Source organism: Neofelis nebulosa, chromosome 4, assembly GCF_028018385.1.
Source record: "Neofelis nebulosa isolate mNeoNeb1 chromosome 4, mNeoNeb1.pri, whole genome shotgun sequence".
In the NCBI taxonomy this organism is placed as follows: domain Eukaryota; kingdom Metazoa; phylum Chordata; class Mammalia; order Carnivora; family Felidae; genus Neofelis; species Neofelis nebulosa.
This window is the reverse complement of record NC_080785.1, coordinates 56798530-56819829: the sequence shown is the minus strand read 5'-3', so window position 1 is coordinate 56819829 and position 21300 is coordinate 56798530. Positions and strand designations below refer to the sequence as shown.

General features: G+C 34.5%; 1 protein-coding gene across 1 annotated transcript in view; it reads left to right on the top strand.

Annotated features, from left to right (window-relative positions):
• The window catches only part of ITGB8 (integrin subunit beta 8), an 84292-nt gene that overhangs the window by 50779 nt on the left and 12213 nt on the right, over positions 1–21300 (top strand). The window contains exons 7-10 of the mRNA XM_058724867.1: positions 8698–8793; positions 12051–12140; positions 16283–16417; positions 18974–19379. Of these exons, the coding sequence (XP_058580850.1) occupies positions 8698–8793; positions 12051–12140; positions 16283–16417; positions 18974–19379 (727 nt within the window). The remainder of the gene's footprint in view (positions 1–8697; positions 8794–12050; positions 12141–16282; positions 16418–18973; positions 19380–21300) is intronic.

The following is a 21300-nucleotide window of genomic DNA, read 5'->3' as shown; positions in this document are numbered from 1 at the left end:
GTCACTGAATTCATGTCTTTATAATTATATTTAGAGGGTGCTGCTGTCCATCTTGGAAAGATTCCTTAAGGCAAAGAAATGCTCTCATAATTTTAGACATATACCATGCCATATAACCTTATGGAAATTAATTATAATTCTGGTGGAATTTTGCACCGTGTTTGGGCTCTTATGACATCAGGAATTTGGATAATCTGTCATCAACTGCATTTGCCTTCTTGAACTTTGTTCCACCTACTTAACAGAATGAAACTTCCACATGTCACTGATGTATATTGAGTAAACCAAGGAGCAGTGTGTTTGTTAATACCTTAGAAGAATATATTTATCTCATTTATCCCAGGTCTTTGTTTTAAGGGATCTTCTTCCTAAGAATTCTCATTCCCTTCATTTCCAGGGACACTGCCCTAAAACAAAAGAAGTTGAAGCATATTGATTGATCCCTCGACTATGCATTTATATCTGCAAGATGTGCTACTGCTCTGAACCTTCCTATATCCAAAGCTACCCTGAACCTGACTCTAAGCAGATTTACCTGCTTATTTTAAAATGATCTCCATCTCTCTCCTATTTGGCCATTATAGAGGAAATTAAAAAGGTATAAGTTAGATAAGCAATTAAACACTTCACTTACTGGCTCTACCTCCTGCGGCCAACACCAGCAATGTTGAATGGTATCTGGGCTTCTTGGTCTAAGACTCTGGTTGTTTTATTTATAAAAGGAAATAACTGATAAAAGACCTTTTATATGACTAAATAACATGGGCCAGAGTTCTGCTACTTGTACACATAGCTATTTCATGAGGGTCAATGTGACTTCCAAAATAACAACAACTACCATGTTTGGGGTATTTATTAACTGAAACCACTATAGCAAACACTGCATACAGCATTGAATTTATCTTTACAGCAACTGTAGAGTAGTCATAATTAGCCTTTTTTTTTTTTTTAACAAACAGAAAAACTGAGGGTAGAAGTACTTAAGTAAGTTGACTAAGGACAGACAGCTAAGAAGTTTTAATAAGTAGCAGAGGTGGGGCTCAAGTAGCTCAGTCCAGTTCAATCTTAAATTAAAATCTGTATTCTTTGCCACAGTGTCTCAAGGGAAAAGTACAAGAAATACAGCAGTGAAGTCCTTGGTGTAATTTCTGATCTAATTTCCTGGTTGCAGTCTTACTTATGAAAGACATAAAGCACATAATTTGGCTTACATGAATAAAGAAGACAGAATTAAAAATAGTTTCTATTTACACATTATTAAAATTAGTATATGGATATTGGAAAATAATATTATACTATTGAATAAATTACATTTTCCACTGCTTTTTCTCTAATTCCAGAATGAAAACTTGAGTAATATAGTTTTATAATTTATCCAGTAATAATGGCTGTTTAAAATATGGCATTCTTTCTAAAATAGTAGGTATTAGTATAAAAATCATTAATGGTATAGAAGAAAGTTATTAATACTGGGTCTAGAATCTCAACCTGTTTCTCCACCCAGCTCCTCCAGGATGATTCTCAGCCTCCCTCAGAGACTTCCTTACAGTATTCACCCCATGCTTGGCAGTGGCCAAGAATAACACCAAGGTCTACAGTAACAGTGAAAGGGAGCTGAGGAGCAAAAGTTGGAAGAGGCACACCAGCCATGCAATGAACCCTTCCTTATTCGTGGATTTTTAAAGGTTGTTATGACTGTCTGTTCTGGATGGAGATATGCAAATTGGCAAAAATCCTACCATAGTCCTAAATGTATTTAGTAGCTTAGATTTGGTGTTTCTTTTTCTATCCAGCCTTTTTTTTTTTTCTTTTTTTGTCTCATCATATTATGGTTCAGGGATTCTTCATCTTTCCTATCACATAACTCCTCAGAATCCCCTTGCTTCGGGATTCATAGTTCATTCCCTCCCCTAAAGCCCCAATTGGATATACTCACTGCTGAACTGGTCACCATCTTAGAGGACAGAAGCTGAACTGCAGAAGGCATATTAGGCATTACTAAAGAGTTTTGCTTCTTTATGGGTGAAAACGGTCGATATTCTGCTTGTGATTTCTCATGTAACTTTATTTAACATGTTATTCACTTATAGTAAGCCAGTTAGGAAGGCTTTTTTTTTCCTCCATGTATCTCAACTACTTGGAATTATATTCAGTTTTTCCAGAGCTGCTGCTGAAGATAGGGAGCCTGACAAGATGTTTGACTAATTTAATCTATAACTTTGTTGAGTTAACAAAAGTTAAAGTTATTATATTTATTTGTGTTCCTATTTTTCTGACAGGGCTATTTCTGACATTTTCAAATGTCTGAGAGCGTCATTTATAATTAATGCTATTATATAGCATTCCATGTAAGGAGACAATATTAATCTTTTAGTAAAGAGACTTTTTACTTATTTTTGCTGCTCTGTGACTAAGAAGTAACTTAGAAATAACCTCAGAAAGTGTTAAATGTTTCCCTTTTTCTGCTTCTCATCTTCTTTGTCTCAGACACATATCAATAAAAATGCTAATTCATTGAGCACTTATTTTATGCTGGCACATTGTTGAGCATATTGTTTATGCTATCTCATTCATATCTCTTCAACCCATTTTATAAACAAGGAAGCTGAAACTTAGAGACCTCAAGTTAATTTATGCAAGGTCACTGAGGTACTACAAATATCAGTCAAGATCCACACCTATGTTGTCTAATAGCAGAATCCATTGCTGTGCTTATGCTGACTGCCTCCATTTATTACCCCCAACCCTAAGCTCTATGATCTATCTGCTGGACCCTCCACATATCTTAGCTCATTAAATCTCCGAATCAACCCAACAGAGTAAGCATCATATACCCATCCACAATGAAGTGGAGAGGGAGGGCAAATATCTTGCTCTGGGTACTTGATTCTCAGATCTCTAGCTTGCCCCCTATACCATAGTCTTCATACTGAGTACTGACTGCTTTTCAGAAGACCAATGAATGTGAGTAATTTTGGTGACACTGAAAGAAACCTAAATTAGGAGTCATTTAAAAAATAGTTTTAAGCATATTCAACCCTGAAGTCTTCCCAAAATAATTATTCTAAATGTTTTGAACACCTAAAAATATACTTTCCAAGCCTAAGTTTATACAATAGTCCTGATTTTGCATGATACTGAATGCTGTTTCTAATGAAAAATAAATCTAGAATAACCCCTAATCTTCTACCTTTTGTCACAGACTGAGGCATAACAGCACAATAACTATTTAAAGTAAAATGGAGAGACTGTCTAAACCAAAACCATCCTTTTAAGAGCATTAGTATCTATTTAGTCGCAGGGAAATTACCGATTTGTAATTATGGGAATAATAATAACAGTAATTCTAATATGGCTCCATTAAAGCATGTAATAATACTTTTCACCTTATTTCTTACTTTTTTCTCTCTGTTTAAAACTACCTAAAACTATAACTTCTAAAATCAATTAAAGAGATAAGACCAGTTTAAAGTTTTTTAGCACCTTTGGGCTTTATGAATATGCAAAATCAGGAAAGTAAAGGAAATGTCACCTGGGCAGAATGCACCTAGAAAATTTTATATCCTGTTTTAAGTCCATGTGCAGTTGAGTTTTTTTAAAATAGTGTTAAAACTTTTAAAACTAACAAAATGCCTCTGTTCAGCTTACTGCTCTCTTAACTTTTAAATTATAAATGCCATAAGAACAATAATGACTTCAATAATAACTTTAGAATAGATCTAATCTGAATGTTTCTCATGCTCAAAGAAAAACAGCCAGAGAATGATCTCTGCAAACAATATTTAGTTTTTTTTTTTTCTTTTAAATTGAAAGCAAAGGCTGCACACAGAAACACCTGGGTTAGGCTTAGAGTAGTCTGGCACTGCTTTTATAATGGCTTTGAAAATGAGCTCTGAAAAATATAATGGTTTGCAAAAGTGGCACAATAAACATAAAATGTGATGAAAATATTTATGAAATAGAATGTTCCAATTAAATTATATGTTTCAGTTCAATCATATTTAAGCAGAAAATTTTTATTACCACTCTTCATTGAAAAGCTTACAAAAGTTATCAGTCCATCCCCCTCCTTCAGTAACTGGGATAGCATGATTACAATGATAGTGTGTTTGCCAGGAGCCACAAATTCAAACATTTGAGGGGCCAGGTACAAAGGCAAAACCAATGAAGCAAATGAAGCATAGCTTATCCAAGCATAGCCCACTATCTAACCTTTAGTAATGTCCTCCAAATGGCTTTTACTAAGCAGTATTTTCTTGAAAGCTATCTTTTATTAAGTCCTATGGTACTTGTCACATTACGTTATATAACATCACCCAACATCATAGTGAGATAGATATTGCTAGTGCCTCCATTTTATAAATAAGAAAATGGGGGCACTATAGGGATCAGGAATTAGTCTGTGGTCACACAGCCTTATATATAGTAGTGCCTACAGTAAATGCCATGAAGTGTCACATCAGGACATGAGTTCCTATTCACCATTAATCTGAATTTAATAATTACAGAATGGTGAGTAAAAGCCTTTATACATATTAACTCACGTAATCCCCACTGTAACTATGAAGGGTAGGTACTAATATTCATACCTGTTTCATAGATATGGAAACTGGATCACAGAAAAGTTACAACAGTTATCCAGCATCACATAGCTAGTAAATGCAGAACCAGGAATTAAAGCCCAGGTGGTCTGTTTCCAGAGCCCCTGCTCTTGGTACGGTTCTCAACTGGAGTGATTTTGCCCTCCAGAGGACATGTCAATCTCCAGAGACATTTTGGTTGTTACAAACAACTGGGGAAGGCAGGAGATACTGACATCTAGTAGGTAGAGGCCAGGGATGTTGCTAAATACCCACAGTACACAGGACACCAGTACACCCACAACACGGAATACATAGCCCAAAATGTCAATAGAGCCACTGATAAGAAACCCTGGTCTATGTGATTACTACTGTGCAACTATGCAAATGGAAAATAGGCTATTGCCAGAGATGGAGATTGACAACACATAATTTAAAGTCTTTATCTCTAAATAAATCTCTGCTATCAGAGTACTTTCATTTTATCTCTTTCTTCTAAAACGTGAACTGTAGGGGCGCCTGGGTGGCTCGGTCGGTTAAGCGTCCGACTTCGGCTCAAGTCATGATCTCACGGTCCGTGAGTTCGAGCCCCGCGTCGGGCTCTGTGCTGACCGCTCAGAGCCTGGAGCCTGTTTCAGATTCTGTGTCTCCCTCTCTCTCTGCCCTTCCCCTGTTCATGCTCTGTCTCTGTCTCAAAAATAAATAAACGTTAAAAAAAAAAAAATTAAAAAAAAATAAAACGTGAACTGTAAAAATATAATCCAGATAATTGCGTACTTTGTTTAACAAGACATTGGTCTTTTTTCATCTTATGATGATATTCACTACTGCAAATTCTCTATTAGCTTATAAATATTTTTACCATCAAGTTCAGTTTTATGAAAAGAGTCTTAAACACTTCTCTTTTTCGTCACTATTTATGCACATTATTAAAATTCTCCCATACACTTCTACACAACTATCTCTTTAACTGGAATTGCTCCCAATGAATCTTTCTTACCTCCTCTTTCCTTCTGACATTTATAAGTTATTTCCCACAAGTCACAGCGAAGGTGTTGGTGAAGAAGAAAAATGTGAAAGGAATCCTTTTGCCCTTAATTACTTAGCAGCTGTCTTGGCACATTGCTTTCCCTTTTCCCTTTTGCCCCTGAAATGCCTGTTATCTCTATTAATTATTTTCAGAGTTTAGAGAAACAATATGTAATGGGTTGGACAGAGGGGGAGTTAGAGATGAGGAGCACTGACGTCACCAGAATTGGACAGCTGGCTGAGAGGGAGTGTTCTGTTAGTGAAATACAAGACAGAAAAGATAAAATATTTAAAAGATAATATGCTTCAAGGAGGAAAGGGGAAGGGGCTTCAAAAGCGGCCATTAATCCACAGTTCTCCTGTCAACAGTGGTTTATTTAAACATCTGTTAAACATTTGTAATTTTAACAAATCTACCTCGAAGTAGCTGGAATTTTCTTTTAAAACAGATTTCTTTGTAGGGTTCAAAAAAATGTGTCTTTTAAACTTAAAATCCAACTGACCTCTTAATGAGCTTCTGACCAAGCTAGAACCTTCTAGATTTAAATTTTGTGTACTTTTGGTCAATGTGACTTCCTGTTTTTGAAAAGGGAAAAAAGATTAAGAAGGCTCCAAAAGCTGCTTACATTTGGAACTGTTCTTTAAATATTGATTTTATGTGAGTTAAGTATAAACTGGTTAAAAACATATGGATTAAATTATCCTTAAAATATGAATGGTTTCAAAAATTAAGGGGGAATGCTTGGCAAACTGGTTATTTTTTGTCAAAGTGAAACTATTTCAAAAGTAGTTGTTACCATTAAAAAATATATTCCCAATACAAATAGATTTGTTGTTTCCTTCCTGGACTTGTTCTCTTTAATTCACTAGCATTATGGAAATTGTCAGAAATGTATTTTAAGAGTATACATAGTATCAACAAGGCATAAGAATTTATCTAGCAGAACTTATATTTTGGGAATTGTTTTTCTATTAGTTTACAATTATATTCTTAAGAATTTCTCTGGGAAGAATTTTTTCTGATGCAAATCCATGTGGTAATACTTCTTAAACCTCTTCATAAATTAGTTTCATATCACATTTAAATGAAGTTCATGTAAATTTGATTTGTTTTTTTACCACAATAATAGGTTATATAGAAATGAGATGTATTTGTTATGGTTATTATCTTAGTCCATTCTGTCTTCTGTAACAAAACACCATAAACTGGGTGACTTGTAAACAATAAAAATTTATTCCTCACAGTTCTAGAAGGTTGGGATCTAAGATCAAGGCACTGGCAGATTCTGGGATCTGGTGAGAGACCCTTTCCTAGTTCATACATGACACCTTCTAGCTGTAATGTTTTCACCACCTCACATGGTGGAAGGGTCTCCACTGACCCTCTTTTTCTTTTTCTTTTTCTTTTTTTTTTTAAGTTTATTTATTTTGAGAGAGAGGGCACATGTGTGAGCTGGGGAGGGGTAGAGGGGAACAAAGAGAATCCTAAGCGAGTGCCACGCTCTATCTCACAACCATGAGATCATGACCTGAGCCAAAATCAAGAGTCAGATGCCCAAAAGACTGAGTCCCCCAGGCATCCTATGGCCCTCTTTTATAATAGCACTAATCCCATTCGTGAGGACTCCACCACCTTCATGATCCAATCATCTCCCAAAGGCCCACTTCTTAACACTATCACCTTAGGGGTTAGGATTTCAATGTATGAATTTGGAGAGGAGGACACAAATATTCAGATCATAGCATGTTAGTGATAGTATTTTTAACAACAAGGCTGTTATCTTATATCTATGTATGTAAGTTTAATATGTGGGTATCAGCTTAGGCTATAAGAGAAACTGGTCAAATTAATTCTTTTACTAAGTTCACATAGTTTGCCAAAACACAGAAATGTTAACCAAGATGGTTTAGCAAAATCTCCTCTTAAAGAAAACACAATTAGCATTGGAAGGTGAAAGGAGGAGTAAAAACTAGAGAGGAATTTGAACTTGAATCACATGATATGTATTAGGTTCAGCCACATGATCCTTAGTTGCAACTTAGCTAATGCAACTAAGTACCAACGAACAGGTGAAGACCACTGCAGGTGAAGTTTGACATCATCCCTCTGAGAACTGTCTAGTTATGAAGTTGTTATTTGAGATCATCACTCTAATTTCTGGAAGACCATTTATATAAAGAAAAAATAAAGTACTATGTCTAACTATATAACTTTAGATACCATTCGATAGTTGGCAGATTTCTCATATTTACTAAATTGTATACCCTTTCTCCTACTCTTCCCCAGCTTTCTCACTAACACAAGAATAAGTATAGCTCAGCACAAGTTTTATTTATCAAAGTAAAATAGATTTATCATATATCACATGACGAAAAGGTTAAGTGTACTGATAAGCTGAGAGATCTGAATACCTCTTGTACGAGCTGCTGGAAATAAAAATCATAACTGCTATTAGTTTTGAGTACCTATCATATGTAAGAAGCTGAACTAAATAGATCACATGCAATTGGTATCTTTTTAATCTTGCTTGCAATCATGGAAGGCAGAAACCACTGACATGTTACAGAGGATGGACTTGAGATAGAATTTGTACCATAAAGTGACAACCTGGGATTTGAGTGCAAGGTTTTCTGCTTTTGTACTATATCATGTTATATATCAATTATAGATGTATTTATGTTTATACATGCATATATTTGTATTTCAGCACTTGTTACTAAATTTCAGAATGTGACTGTCACTAATGTGTCTCTATTTCTGAATAGTACATTATCTTTTAGTGATAACACTGTGAGACCAAAGTTAATCTAAAGAGGTGCTGAACACACTTTGCATAATGTTGATTTAACCTTCTTCATTTTTCTGACTTACAGGTTTATATAGGGCTTTTATCTAGAAAATACCCTTAATATGTTGATATTGATCTTATTTTTTTTAATTTAAACGTCTCTAATAAAATCTTAATCCTTCCCAACACAATATATTTTTATGTCAGTCATATGGTTTTCCTCATAATAGATGTTTGGGTATGTATGGGATTGAGCTAATAAATTTCAATCCCTTCTTTTTTTCATTATCTTTTTTCAGGAACATCCCTCACTAGGCCAACTTTCTGAGAAGTTAATAGACAACAACATTAATGTCATCTTTGCCGTTCAAGGAAAACAGTTTCATTGGTATAAGGTGCGTGAATTCCAAAATATAAAAACTAAAATGTTTGCATTGATAGTTAGAATACTTCTTGGGTCCCCAGGTAAGGAGTCTGGAGTTATTATACTTTTTACTATCTGAATTTTATAAAGTAGTAGCTAATGTATACTACACAGTGTCTTAAGTAAACATTTATGTATAAATTCTTTGTTTACAACACTTAGAACCAAGTGTGGGCACTGATACTTAGTGTGGTACTGTGACATTAATGGAGAAGACTTTTATCAGGTAAAAAGTGGTTCACATTCCAACTGCACCTTTCATGTATGGATTTCTTCTTCTATTCAATCCCTGGGCATATTCTTATAATAGATTAGGTTGGGGAACATCAGCTTAGTTTTCACTGGTAACAACATACCTAGATTTGGTCTAGGCCTCCAACAAAGGAACAAGAGGAGTCACTGAAGGGGCTGATCCAGTTAGAGCTTTCCTATGGAAGAAGAATCTTGGTTTTGTCCACAATCCTTCAGGCCAGATCAGACCCACAAACAGAACAGATGTTTGGCAAAACCATGTCACTCTGGCAGCATTGTGGGACCCACCCCCAACAAAAAATTGCTTCTGTGACCCTGCTGTCATATTCTTTTCACAGTCTTTTAGGTTCTTTTTTTCCAGAAAACTCTCTTTTCTTCATTTTCATGATGTGACTCCTTGATTTTCATTGCACGTGTCTGTTCACTGGATCTCCATCTCCTTTGTTATCTCTGCCTCTTCTTTCCACTCTCACTGTCCTTTACTTATTTCTTTTGTAAAAAAAATTTAATGTTTAGTTTTTTTGAGAGAGAGCATGAGTGGGGGAAGGGCAGAGAGAGAGGGAGAAACAGAATCCAAAGCAGGCTCCAGGCTCTGAGCTGGCAGCACAGAGCCCAACGTGGGGCTCGAACTCACGGACCACAAGATCATGACCTGAGCCAAAGTCGGACGCTCAACTGACTGAGCCACCCAGGCACCCCTACTTATTTCTTTCAATACTTCAGAAAAACTAAATATCCTTCGGTTTCAATAAATGCTTGAATCAATTTGCATTAGCCACAAAGCTGGTATTCCCTCCACCAATTTCCCCAATAACTGACCACTTCTATGTATCATCTGAAAGCACTACTTTAATCATGCCACTTCTTCCCTTAGAAATCTACAGTGAAACTTTAATCAATTCCCTGTTTTCCCAAGCTGATACACCATGGAACCCCTTTTGAATGTGACAATTATTAACAGTCACAGAGGTAGGGCTCTACTCCAAATTAAATGCCCAAACTACTTTATTAACAATAGTAACAGATTCCACTTACTGAGTTCTTACTATGGTATGGCACTGAGTTTATTAACATGAATTCATATAATACTCATAACAACGAGGGAAGTATTACTAATTTAAAGCCCACTTTAAAGTTGAGGAAACACATTCAGAGAGGTTACATACTTGCCCAAACTTTCCTAACAGCTTAAATCCTGTGTTCTTAACCTCTAAGTTTAATAGTTGAATTTCAAATTATCGTGTAGCTTGTTACTGCTCTAGCCTCTTCCTGCTTTGCTACGGATTACTTAATACTTGCTGCTCTTATTGGCTTTAGCAGTTTCTCCCTACTCCTTTAAACAGATTTTCATTGACTGATAAAACCATAAAACCAGGTTTATTATTAATTGAATTCTGTGCAAAGTAGGATCTGTGCAAAGTAGGAATCAACAGGCTCCAGAAGCCAGATGAGTCCTGTGAGGAGGCCTGTGTCTACCCTTGGAGTCACCTACTTTGGCTGCCCAGACATATTTTTATCAGTCACCTCCATCTGGGTTGTAACAGCCTCCTAATCCATGTCCCACATTCATCCTCCACTTGGCTGCAGAATGATCTATTAAATCACAATTGTGACCACAGTTCTCCCTACAGCAAAATATTCCAGTGGTTCATTCTGATTTAAAGGATCAAGTCTTTAATGTGGCATATGAGCTCATCTCGTTCCTGCTTGCCTCTGTGCACATACACTCACCCACTCACCAGGCTCTTTCTTTCCTTTGTGCCTTTGTTCTTGTTATGTATCCCCCATGCCTGGAAGTCTCTTTCCCTCATTACTTGGCTCACTCTTAGTCATCCTTTAAGATACAGCTCATGAGTCACCGCCTCCAGGTAACAATCCCTGACAACTTTTGCAGCCCTCAAATACTTGCTGGGTATCCCTCTCCTTCAGGTCTCTGCATATCTCTATTACTTCATGTGTACATTGTTTTTTGAAGTTGTCATTTATATACCTATGAAATCCTTAAGGATGGAAACTCCAAAGTGGTACATAATAGGTATACAATAAAGGTTAAATGATTGGCTTTTAAAAATCTATAAGTGATAAATTTTCCCTATTACCTAAGATAACAAATTGTTAATGTCCAAGTAGTGGCTGGCATATGGCAGGAACTTAATGATATTTGTGAATGGTAAAATGCGTGTATAAATGGATTTCAAGTCTTTCTATAATCTGATTCCTTATAAATATGCAGCCTTCACTCCAGTCAGACTGGTTTCTTCTCTTTTCTTACTTCATCTAAACCAGTAAACCTTTAAGCCTTCACTAATTCTCACTTTCTCACTAGGAATACCTAGAGTTTTCTCCATAATTGTTAAATGCCATCCATCAAGAATACCCACTCCATGAAGGCTCCACTTGCGACAATGATTTTTTCTCCAGTCTGGGACAACATGTCCTATAGGTCACTCCACAAAATAGTAGTTCTGCAAAATATTTATATATGTTACATGAGAAAAACTTTTGTGACTTAAAAATGTTGGAAATGCTGCAACAAATGCTGCTAAATTATTTCCAAATTGCAGGACTTCTCTGAACCTTTACTTTGCAGTGTGCATTTTGAGTACTTAAAGGGAAGAAACCATATGAAGAACTTTCCAAACTTACTTGCCCTCAGAACCCTTTTGATAACTATGTTTCATGGAACATGAGAAATAATTTGGGAAATGCTGGTCTGTATTTGATCGGGTTTTTAGATCAACATGTAATTTGTGCATGCATACAGTCTCATGCATATACACATACACACACTCCCATTTCAGATGTATGTGTTTTGGCTGCCCTACTTGGTTGCTCACATTTTTCTTGTATCTTATATTTTGTTTCATTCATGTAATGGCTCAACTTCCACTAATAACTATAAAAATGTTTAATATTTGTTGATTGCTGAAACACCATATACCACTGTCATGTAAATGCTATTGGTATGTTTTCTAGGACCTTCTACCCCTCTTGCCTGGCACCATTGCTGGTGAAATAGAATCAAAGGCTGCAAACCTCAATAATTTGGTAGTAGAAGCCTATCAGGTACGTATATATTAAACACTATTTTTTTTCATGTAAACTCTTAACCCCAATTTCTGTGGCAGGATACAAATTAAGGCCTTATCATCTTGAGAGGAATGGTGGACAGAAAATTAGGTTAAAAGTTAGGAATTTTAATTTAGCCCTGGCTCTACTACTAACTAGTCATGAAACCTTGGGAAAGTCAGTTCAGCTTTCTGTACCTCACTGTCTCATTGACAGTAAACGCGGGTCAGGCTAGAGCCTATCTAAATTTCCTTCCAAATCAAATGTTAAGTAAGTCACTAAATCACGGCTATAGAATATACTTGATTACCATAAATGTCACAATTTCCTATGTTGTAAAGGTCAAGAAATCCACACTATTTAAAGCAGCAACCTGTCAGGTTGAATAATCTGGGATATAGAGATGACTGAGAGGACTCTGTTGGGGTTTCCTAGGTCAGTCACTTGATTGTTTAATCAGTTATTTTAGCAGTTTTATCAAACTAATTTGATTAAAAGAATCACCTTAAGAGGTATACTATTTTATTGAATTACAGTTGTATGCTCTTCCCAGTCTAACCAAGAGTGAGTACCAAATGTAAAGTTTTACAGAAACATCTGCTCTCAACACAGGTCATTACTGGATACAATAATCATTGTTAAGATGTTGTAATAATTTTGATTGTTACTTTAATACCACTGAGAATCAGATACTTTCCATACATGACCTCATTTAATCCAGACAACTGATCCATAAGCGAGATGTTATACTCCCATTATGTATTTATAGAACCTCAAAGAAGGGAAGCAAGCTAACCAAAGGTGAAACAAGCAGGAGAAGCAGGATCAGAACCCAGGTCTTCCTTAATTCTAGTTGCCAGGTGCTTCCTTCTGTGTGATACCACCTGTTTTTCTTCCTTCCTTCCTTCCTTCCTTCCTTCCTTCCTTCCTTCCTTCCTTCCTCCCTCCCTCCCTCCCTCCCTCTCTTTTCTTTTCCTTTCTTTTTTTTCTTTTCTTTTTTCTTTCCTCTTCTCTTTTCTTTCTTTCTTTCTTTCTTTCTTTCTTTCTTTCTTTCTTTCTTTCTTTCTTTCTTTCTTTCTTTCTCTTTTTTTCCAAACTATCCAAAGATAGGCTTATTCTATCTTGGATTTATGGGCCATTGATAAAGTCTCACTTCCCAAATTCTCTGATTCTCTTCCTGACACATAGAGATGAATAATGTTAATAGTAGCTCAAGCATTATAAGAAATCTCAGGCTTCTCATTTTCTCCATGAAGCATCTGTCTTCAACTTGAGCACAAAAGGTAAAGTCAGGAAGCAGGCACATGATAGAAAATGACTGGTTTAAACTTTTTTCTTTTAAAAATGTTTTTAAATGTTTATTTTTGTGAGAGAGGAGAGACAGAGAGAGAGAGAAAGCACACGAGCAGGGAGGGGCAGAGAAAGGGAGACAGAGGATCCAAACTGGGCTCCTCACTGACAGCAGAGAGCCCAACGCAAGGCTCAAACCCACAAACCATGAGGTCATGACCTGAGCCCAAGTCAGATTCTTAACTGACTGAGCCACCCATGTGACCCTCAACTTTATTCTTTTAAAAGAAAAATAGGTGTGCCTGGGTTGCTCAGTCGGTTAAGCGGCGGACTTTGGCTCAGGTCATGATCTTGTGGTCCGTGAGTTTGACCCCACGTCAGGCTCTGTGCTGGCAGCTCAGAGCCTGGAGCCTGTTTCAGATTCTGTGTCTCCCTCTCTCTGACCCTCCCCCGTTCATGCTTTGTCTCTCTCTGTCTCAAAAATAAATAAACGTTAAAAAAATTTTTTTTAATTAAAAAAAAGAAGAAAAATAAATCTTGTAAGACTTTTTTTTTTTTTTTTTTTTTTTTTTTTTTGCCAAGGAATTGTTCTATGCCTCAAAAATACATTGGATGAAATAAGGAAGACCATCTTTAATTATTTTTATTTCTCACTATTACAAAAGAACATTAAGTCTGGGGAAACTTCTCATCAAGGAATATCAAACATATACAATTCATTCCCATCTGCAGTTTGTTCCCAGGAATAATCAAAATAAGGAAGGGATTTACAGTGTTAGAAATCACCCCAGTTTTTATAGTATGAACACATTTGCTAGTCCAAACAAGAAATATAAATTGACAAACTTGCCTGTGTGTCAGACTATGCCAATAGAAAGGGAAACAGCAGCATTTGGTTTTATATTCTTTATTTACCAAGGTTAGGTATCCAATGCCTTAGCAAACTGCAGTTCTGACTGACCTTAAACAATGGGAAAATACTAGCAAATCCAACGAGACTCACTCTGGCTAACTAATCTCCTTTATGTTAGGATTCTATTATTATTTTATACATTTTTATAATTTTCAAAATTCTTCTGAAGTTTTATTTTGTCTTCACAGTCCAACAGAAATAATTCACAATGCATTGAAGAATAAAAATACTTCACTCTAACCTTTAAGTTTTTGCATTTCCTTTGTAAGAATTTTATAAAATTTACATACAAATTTAGTGTATGGTGAATGTGACCACATTTTAATTTTATCCTTTACAATAGCACTGCCATTAGAGTTAAGATTAAATAAAAATCATGACTATAATAACTTAAACTGAAATTAAGATATTAAAAATAAGTTATATTTAATACAAACAGAATTAAATATTGAAAAATAAATTCTGCCTCTGTATCTATTAGATATTAAAAAGAATCTTGATATTGTGTTTGGAACCTAATTTCTAAATCTCAAAACCGGGCAAAATTTTAGATATTTGTCTTCACACCTTGCTTAAGTGAAAAACATTAGCGTAACAAGCTTAACTTTTTAACAGAAAGAATTTCAGAAGAGCAAACTGAGAACACTCATTATATTAGGAATGTCCTTCTGATCTGTCAAACCATCACCATATCAACACCATTTGTATACCATTAGAAGTCTCAGTTAGTTTGCTAAGCATGTCCAAGTAAGTGATTACAATGGATGAGCTCTCTGGGAGATTTAAAAATTTGGCTGACACAGTCTTCTCTAATCCAAATAAAATTTACTAATTTGAAAAAGTATCTTGTTCTAGATTTACCACTGTGGTCAATTATTAGTAAGTATACATCTCTTTATTGATTATACAGTTGAAAATTAAAATTTACTCAAGTAAAAAATTAGAAGCCTTTGGAAAAATTGTCTGTCTTCATATCTTGCTATTCATCTTTCCTTAGGTATATATTTCATCTTTTCTCCTTCCTTTTGTTTACAAGTATAAGTTAAGGACTTTTTCATGTGGTAGACTGTTTTATGAGATCAAATACACACAGATCTTCAGTACTTATTTAAGGCAGCTAGAAATGTTTGTAACCAAAGATTTGTGATGGAAGAAATTAGTGTGTGCTTGATACATGATAAGCATTACATAAACATTTTTGAATAATTATATAAATGAGTGAATAAATGAATGAATGGTTTTCCTGTCTAGTAAACGTCCCCACTGTCCCACTTCAGTATCAAGGATTAGAACAAATTTGATTAACACAAGTAAGCCCCAGGGACTTGGCAAAATTCCTAGGGCATGCTTGGAAAATTTACAGGACATATCTGGCAGGTAATTCTTAGGCCTACAGTACAGAAATGCTCTCCCCAAAATTTACCTTTGAATTCTGTATCAGTAAGGTGTTTTAGGTTTCATGATAGCCTAAAGTGTTTGAAACTGAAATATTTATTTATATATACCATAAATGTCAGGAGTGTGTTTCAGATTTTAAGCTGTTAAGATTTACCTTCTGTGATGATATATGTGTTCTCAATGTTTTATTCAAATTTTGTCACAAAATATAAACATTATTGGATTTAAAATGATTATTTCTGTAACACAGGCTGAACGAGAAATATCTCCAAAGTGATCGAAATGCATAGTCATGGAAATATGTGAAAAAAATAGAACAATTTAAATGCATATGGTCTAATCCTTCAGTATTTCTTATGTATATCAAATATAATTGGGTCATTATGTGGAAACAGTATATTTATTCATCCTTTCATAGGGAGAGACTCTTTGATTTAGTTAAAAATTAAATCTAGAATCATTTAATAAGCTTGACTCTGTTTAGTTGTTTACATTTGAAATTTCTATGATATACAATTAAAAAATGATGTCTCTGCAGAAACTCATTTCAGAAGTGAAAGTTCAGGTGGAAAACCAGGTAAAAGGCGTCTATTTTAATATTACTGCCATCTGTCCAGATGGGACCCGAAAAGCAGGCACAGACGGATGTGGAAATGTGACAAGCAATGATGAAGTATGTGGGTGTGCATTTTTCCCATTTTAAAATAAACTAAGTTGTTTGGCAAGTTTTCTCACAGAAAAATCAAACCATTCTGGAAAACTTTATTTACTACTGACTCCAAGGATCATATTTATATAGTTCAAAGTAATTTTTATTGTCTCTTTATAAAGTTCCTACTTGTTTTAACTCCATTTATTTGTCTTAAACTCTCAAATTAAGTAAATATATATTATATTAAATACTTATTTAATGATAATAACTTTAAACTTCTGTGTCACAGCCAGTATATATCAGTAAAGCACATCTTTTCAAACAAGTAGTGTTTACACTTATGATGATGGTGATACCTACCTTTTTGGTTGCAAATCTCAGAATAAATTTGACATTGAAGGTAATAAGCCACAAAAAGAATGAGAGTGATGGAGCAACTGATAAAGGCTATGAATTCCAAAATCTTTCACTGTGCTATTGTCCCAGTACTCATAATGATCTAGGATGAAGTGGGGACATTTATTAAGAACAGTAAAAAAGAAGTGTCATTTAATTAAAAAGGGATAACCTGGAAAACAGAGGGTCCAGATTATTGCAGTGTTAAGAAATAGGACCAGGGGTGATAGGAATTCTCCCAGTATCAGCACAGTAGAGGGTAAACACACAGAAATATGCTCTTCAAGGGAATTCTTGTTAGATGAAGTGATTTTCAGTGAGCCACCTTGAGGCATCAGTTGCCTAATTTTTAAATGAACAGATTACAAAATTTAGAATCCCTTTTCCTTTCATCTCTAAAGTTCTATGGTGTTGTTATTTTAGTGTCATGCTGTAGTTCAGAAGTATGGTAGTATGGTTGCTCCAACAAGCTAGCTATTTGAAATCAATTATGGCTAGTTTCTAATTCTGTAGGTCCCTGCATAATCACTTTTTGGATTTTGTTAAAAAGACATTATATAAAAAATATATATTTGGTTTATAAAATATACAATTATAACATATAATTTTCATATAATATATAAATATATATTTGATTTCCATTAAATATAGAAAAACTTTGTGCTAGCAAAAGTTTCTGAGAAAGGGTTAGCCTTTTAGAAGTAGTTCTTTCTTTCAAAATCAGTTTTGGCAGAAAGGTTTTCCTTCTTACATTTTTTTTTCTTTTACTTTGTCTATAATCCCTTTTTCACCCTCACTTTCAACTAAGTAGTATAAACAGTTTGACTCTCAGAAAGAGTCATATGACCTCTTAATTATATAAACCCCAAATTTTGCTTTATTAATATTGGCAATGGCCACATTATCCTACACATCTGTTAATCCTTAACATTCTTTAAGACAAAAAAACATTTCAAGTAAAATACCAACTGCATTAATTTTAATATTATGAAACTGATGTTAATTTCTGATGCATATATGTAATATAAAAGCCTAAACTTAGATCTTTCATACCTTGTGTGTGTGTGTGTGTGTGTGTGTGTGTGTGTGTGTGTATTTGTGCTAGGCTTTTTGGTCAGAGTGAATTTATATATATGGATATATCCCCACCCACATATATTCATCCCAACAAAAAAGGCTACCACAAATTTTTTTAAGTTGTAATGGATCTTAATCTAAGATGGAAAAAAAAAACATACAAGCTTATTTGCCAAAGTACCTGAAAATTATAAGGTAGGCTAACAAATCCAAAAAAGGCACATTAAACCAATCATGTTGTGCAAAAAGAAAAAAATAGAGAGAAAGGAAAAACTTGGCAGGATCTGTTGTTTCACAAGGGAAACAAACTCCTGCCAACCCATAGATCTTTAGTTGTATGCTCATGTCTCCAGAGACAAATGTAGTACCCTGTATTGAGATCTTAAGATCTGAGAGAGTCCTAAATCTTATTCCCTTAAGTAGCATCAGAGAAAGCCTCATGTTTTCCTTCATTAACACCATGTATAAACTAAAATTTAACCCTGAATCTTTACTTGGGGTTTATATATATTATATATTATTATAAGTAAAAATAATTTATTATAAATAAATTTATTTATGCATTATGTATTGTTTATATATTAATATTTATATGTCACATATTTATATATTTATATATTATAAATAAAAATTGTTCATCTGAACATCCTAATTCAAGGTTTAAACCAGTAGAGCAGTAGTCCTTTAGTTTATTTGATCTCTCCCTTGTGCCAAATATTCGTTAACCCCACATTTTAAGGACTTAATTCAGAAAATGGTCTATTCTCTCTCAAATTTGCTAAGAAATCAATTGAGAACATCAGTTAGTCATTGGAAGTGGAGTAGACGTTTCAAATAGACTTAAACCCATGTCCATTTAATGGTACAATATAGACAAGTAGCAGTCATTGCTTCTTTTGACTCTCTGGTTCATTAATTAGGAAATAAATGAAATGGAAAAGGGATGCTACATCTATATATGAAAGAGTGCCTGTGTAATTTACAAGTGTTATAAATTTCTATAAGATGGTATATTATTGATTCAAAAAATCATTCACTCATAAAGAGTGGTGATAAAAATAATCAAGACATATAAATATATTTTCTTTCTCTCCCTCCATTTAGGTTCTTTTCAATGTCACAGTTACAATGAAAAAATGTGATGTCACAGGAGGAAAAAGCTATGCAATCATCAAACCTATTGGTTTCAATGAAACCACTAAAATTCATATACACAGAAACTGCAGCTGTCAGTGTGAGGACAGCAGAGGACCTAAACGAAAGTGTATAGATGAAATTTTTCTAGACGCCAAATGTTTCCAATGTAATGAGAATAAATGTCATTTTGATGAAGATCAGTTTCCTTCTGAGAGTTGCAAGTCACATAAAGATCAACCTGTTTGCAGTGGCCGAGGAGTTTGTATTTGTGGGAAATGTTTATGTCACAAAATTAAGCTTGGGAAAGTGTATGGAAAATATTGTGAAAAGGATGACTTTTCTTGTCCATATCACCATGGAAATCTGTGTGCTGGTAAGTATAAGTAAATGTATACATGTAGTTTTTACTAGTTACTATTAAACTAGCATATATATCAAAGTCTCTTTAAGTCACATCTTTATAATTACCAACCCTGAATCTGAATTTAATATTCAAAATTTCAAAGTCTATGAAATTAGGCCATGGCAATGCATTTATGGCACATGATTCTGCTATTTATATTTTAAATTATTTTTGTACAGAAAATAATTGAAAATAAAAACCAAATTAAGTGTTATTCTCAACCATGCCTTGATTTTATAAAGATAAATATCAGAAAAGGAAATTTCTGATGTCTGGCAGGTTGTCTATAATCAGAGTATTCTTCTAGAAAAGACTTGATTCATTCTCATAAGTAGTCACTCCCTCTAGCTTTCTCAAAGGATAGTGAGCTTTAAAAACACAGTTTCCATTCATTGGAAAATTCTTAATGCATTATTATAGATGGTATTATAAATTTGTAATAATTTAAACCTATCCAGTTTATTTTTGGAACAATGCAAGCAACAGAATTATCAGAGGACAGCATTCTTCAAGAGAATACGGGTTTTGTAAGTAATCTAGAAGATTAGTACCAGAGGCCACACACAGACCACGTTTAAAAATGAAATAATTTAAAATAAAAATATCAAAAGTACTTTTTGGCTAATTCAGTTTACTGCCACCTAGAGGTTAGATTCTAGAAAATCTATGCAACATTTGAAATTTAATACAAAATACTGTTTTCAAATGAATTAATTTTTTCTATGACAGTGTGCTAAATCCACTTACTGTTACACCATTTTAAAAATGTTTGCATTTTGGTAAGCAAATATTAATTAAATTATTAATGAACTAAAATATTTCATTATCATAACCATATGGAAAAATAACAAGCCTATACAAAATGAATTTTCTATTCTTGTGTCAGCTATAAATTTGCCATATATCACATAAATATGCAATGAAAAATTGACTTTTTATTCTGTTATATACACAAAATATTTTATATGCCAAACATGTATCCTGCTATATCTTGTATCATTGGTAGAATAGATTATAGATAAGAACAAGCCAGCAATTATCTTCTAATATTTAGAACTAATCCTATTTGGAACAGGGAAGAGGAAGAATTCTGATATCCCACAGATATTGGGATAGCAGCTTGAAATACATTGGGAATCTCAGTCTCTATAGTAAACTATTAAAAATCAATATACTAGCTCTTCTGTATGACTATTCTACCAGCCCACAGGCAGTTGAAAATCTGCTTTGAATTATTTGTGTGTAAGTTATAAGTGCAAAATGTAGCTGACAAACATTTTCTTCACTAGTTTCCTTTGAGAATAAAAACATATGTTCACAGGTCAGCTGGCTAGGATTGGGTGTGCAGCCTACATATAGGGAACAGGGTCTGGCAGGCATTTGTTTGGCCTGGACCTCATTAGTTTTACATTTAGCAATTGAGTTGATCCAACAGTAGACTCTATGGAGCAGTTACCCTGTGAGGTGCTTGCAATAAGGGGAGAGAGGGAAGGAGGGAGGAAGGAAGCCAGGAAGCAAAAGAAGGAAGGAAAGAAGACTCTGTAGCCAAATAAGCTTGAGAAACACTGCGTAACCCTGTAATATATACTCCTTCTTGAGGATTTCTAATCCACATGGGCATATTAAATTTTGGATGCTTCCTGAAGTCTAAAACCCATTTAACTACATATAACCAATGTTTCTCCTCAACTTACTTGTCTACATGCATGCCCCCAACCCAACACACATGCACACACACACACACACACACACACACATACATACATACATACACCCACACTCCACCTTGCTTTCTCTCATTTACCACCTAATAACAACTCACAGCATACTTTAGGACATGCCTCTCTAACCTGCTAAATAATGTCTTCAAGATGTGAAGAGATCAGTTCAA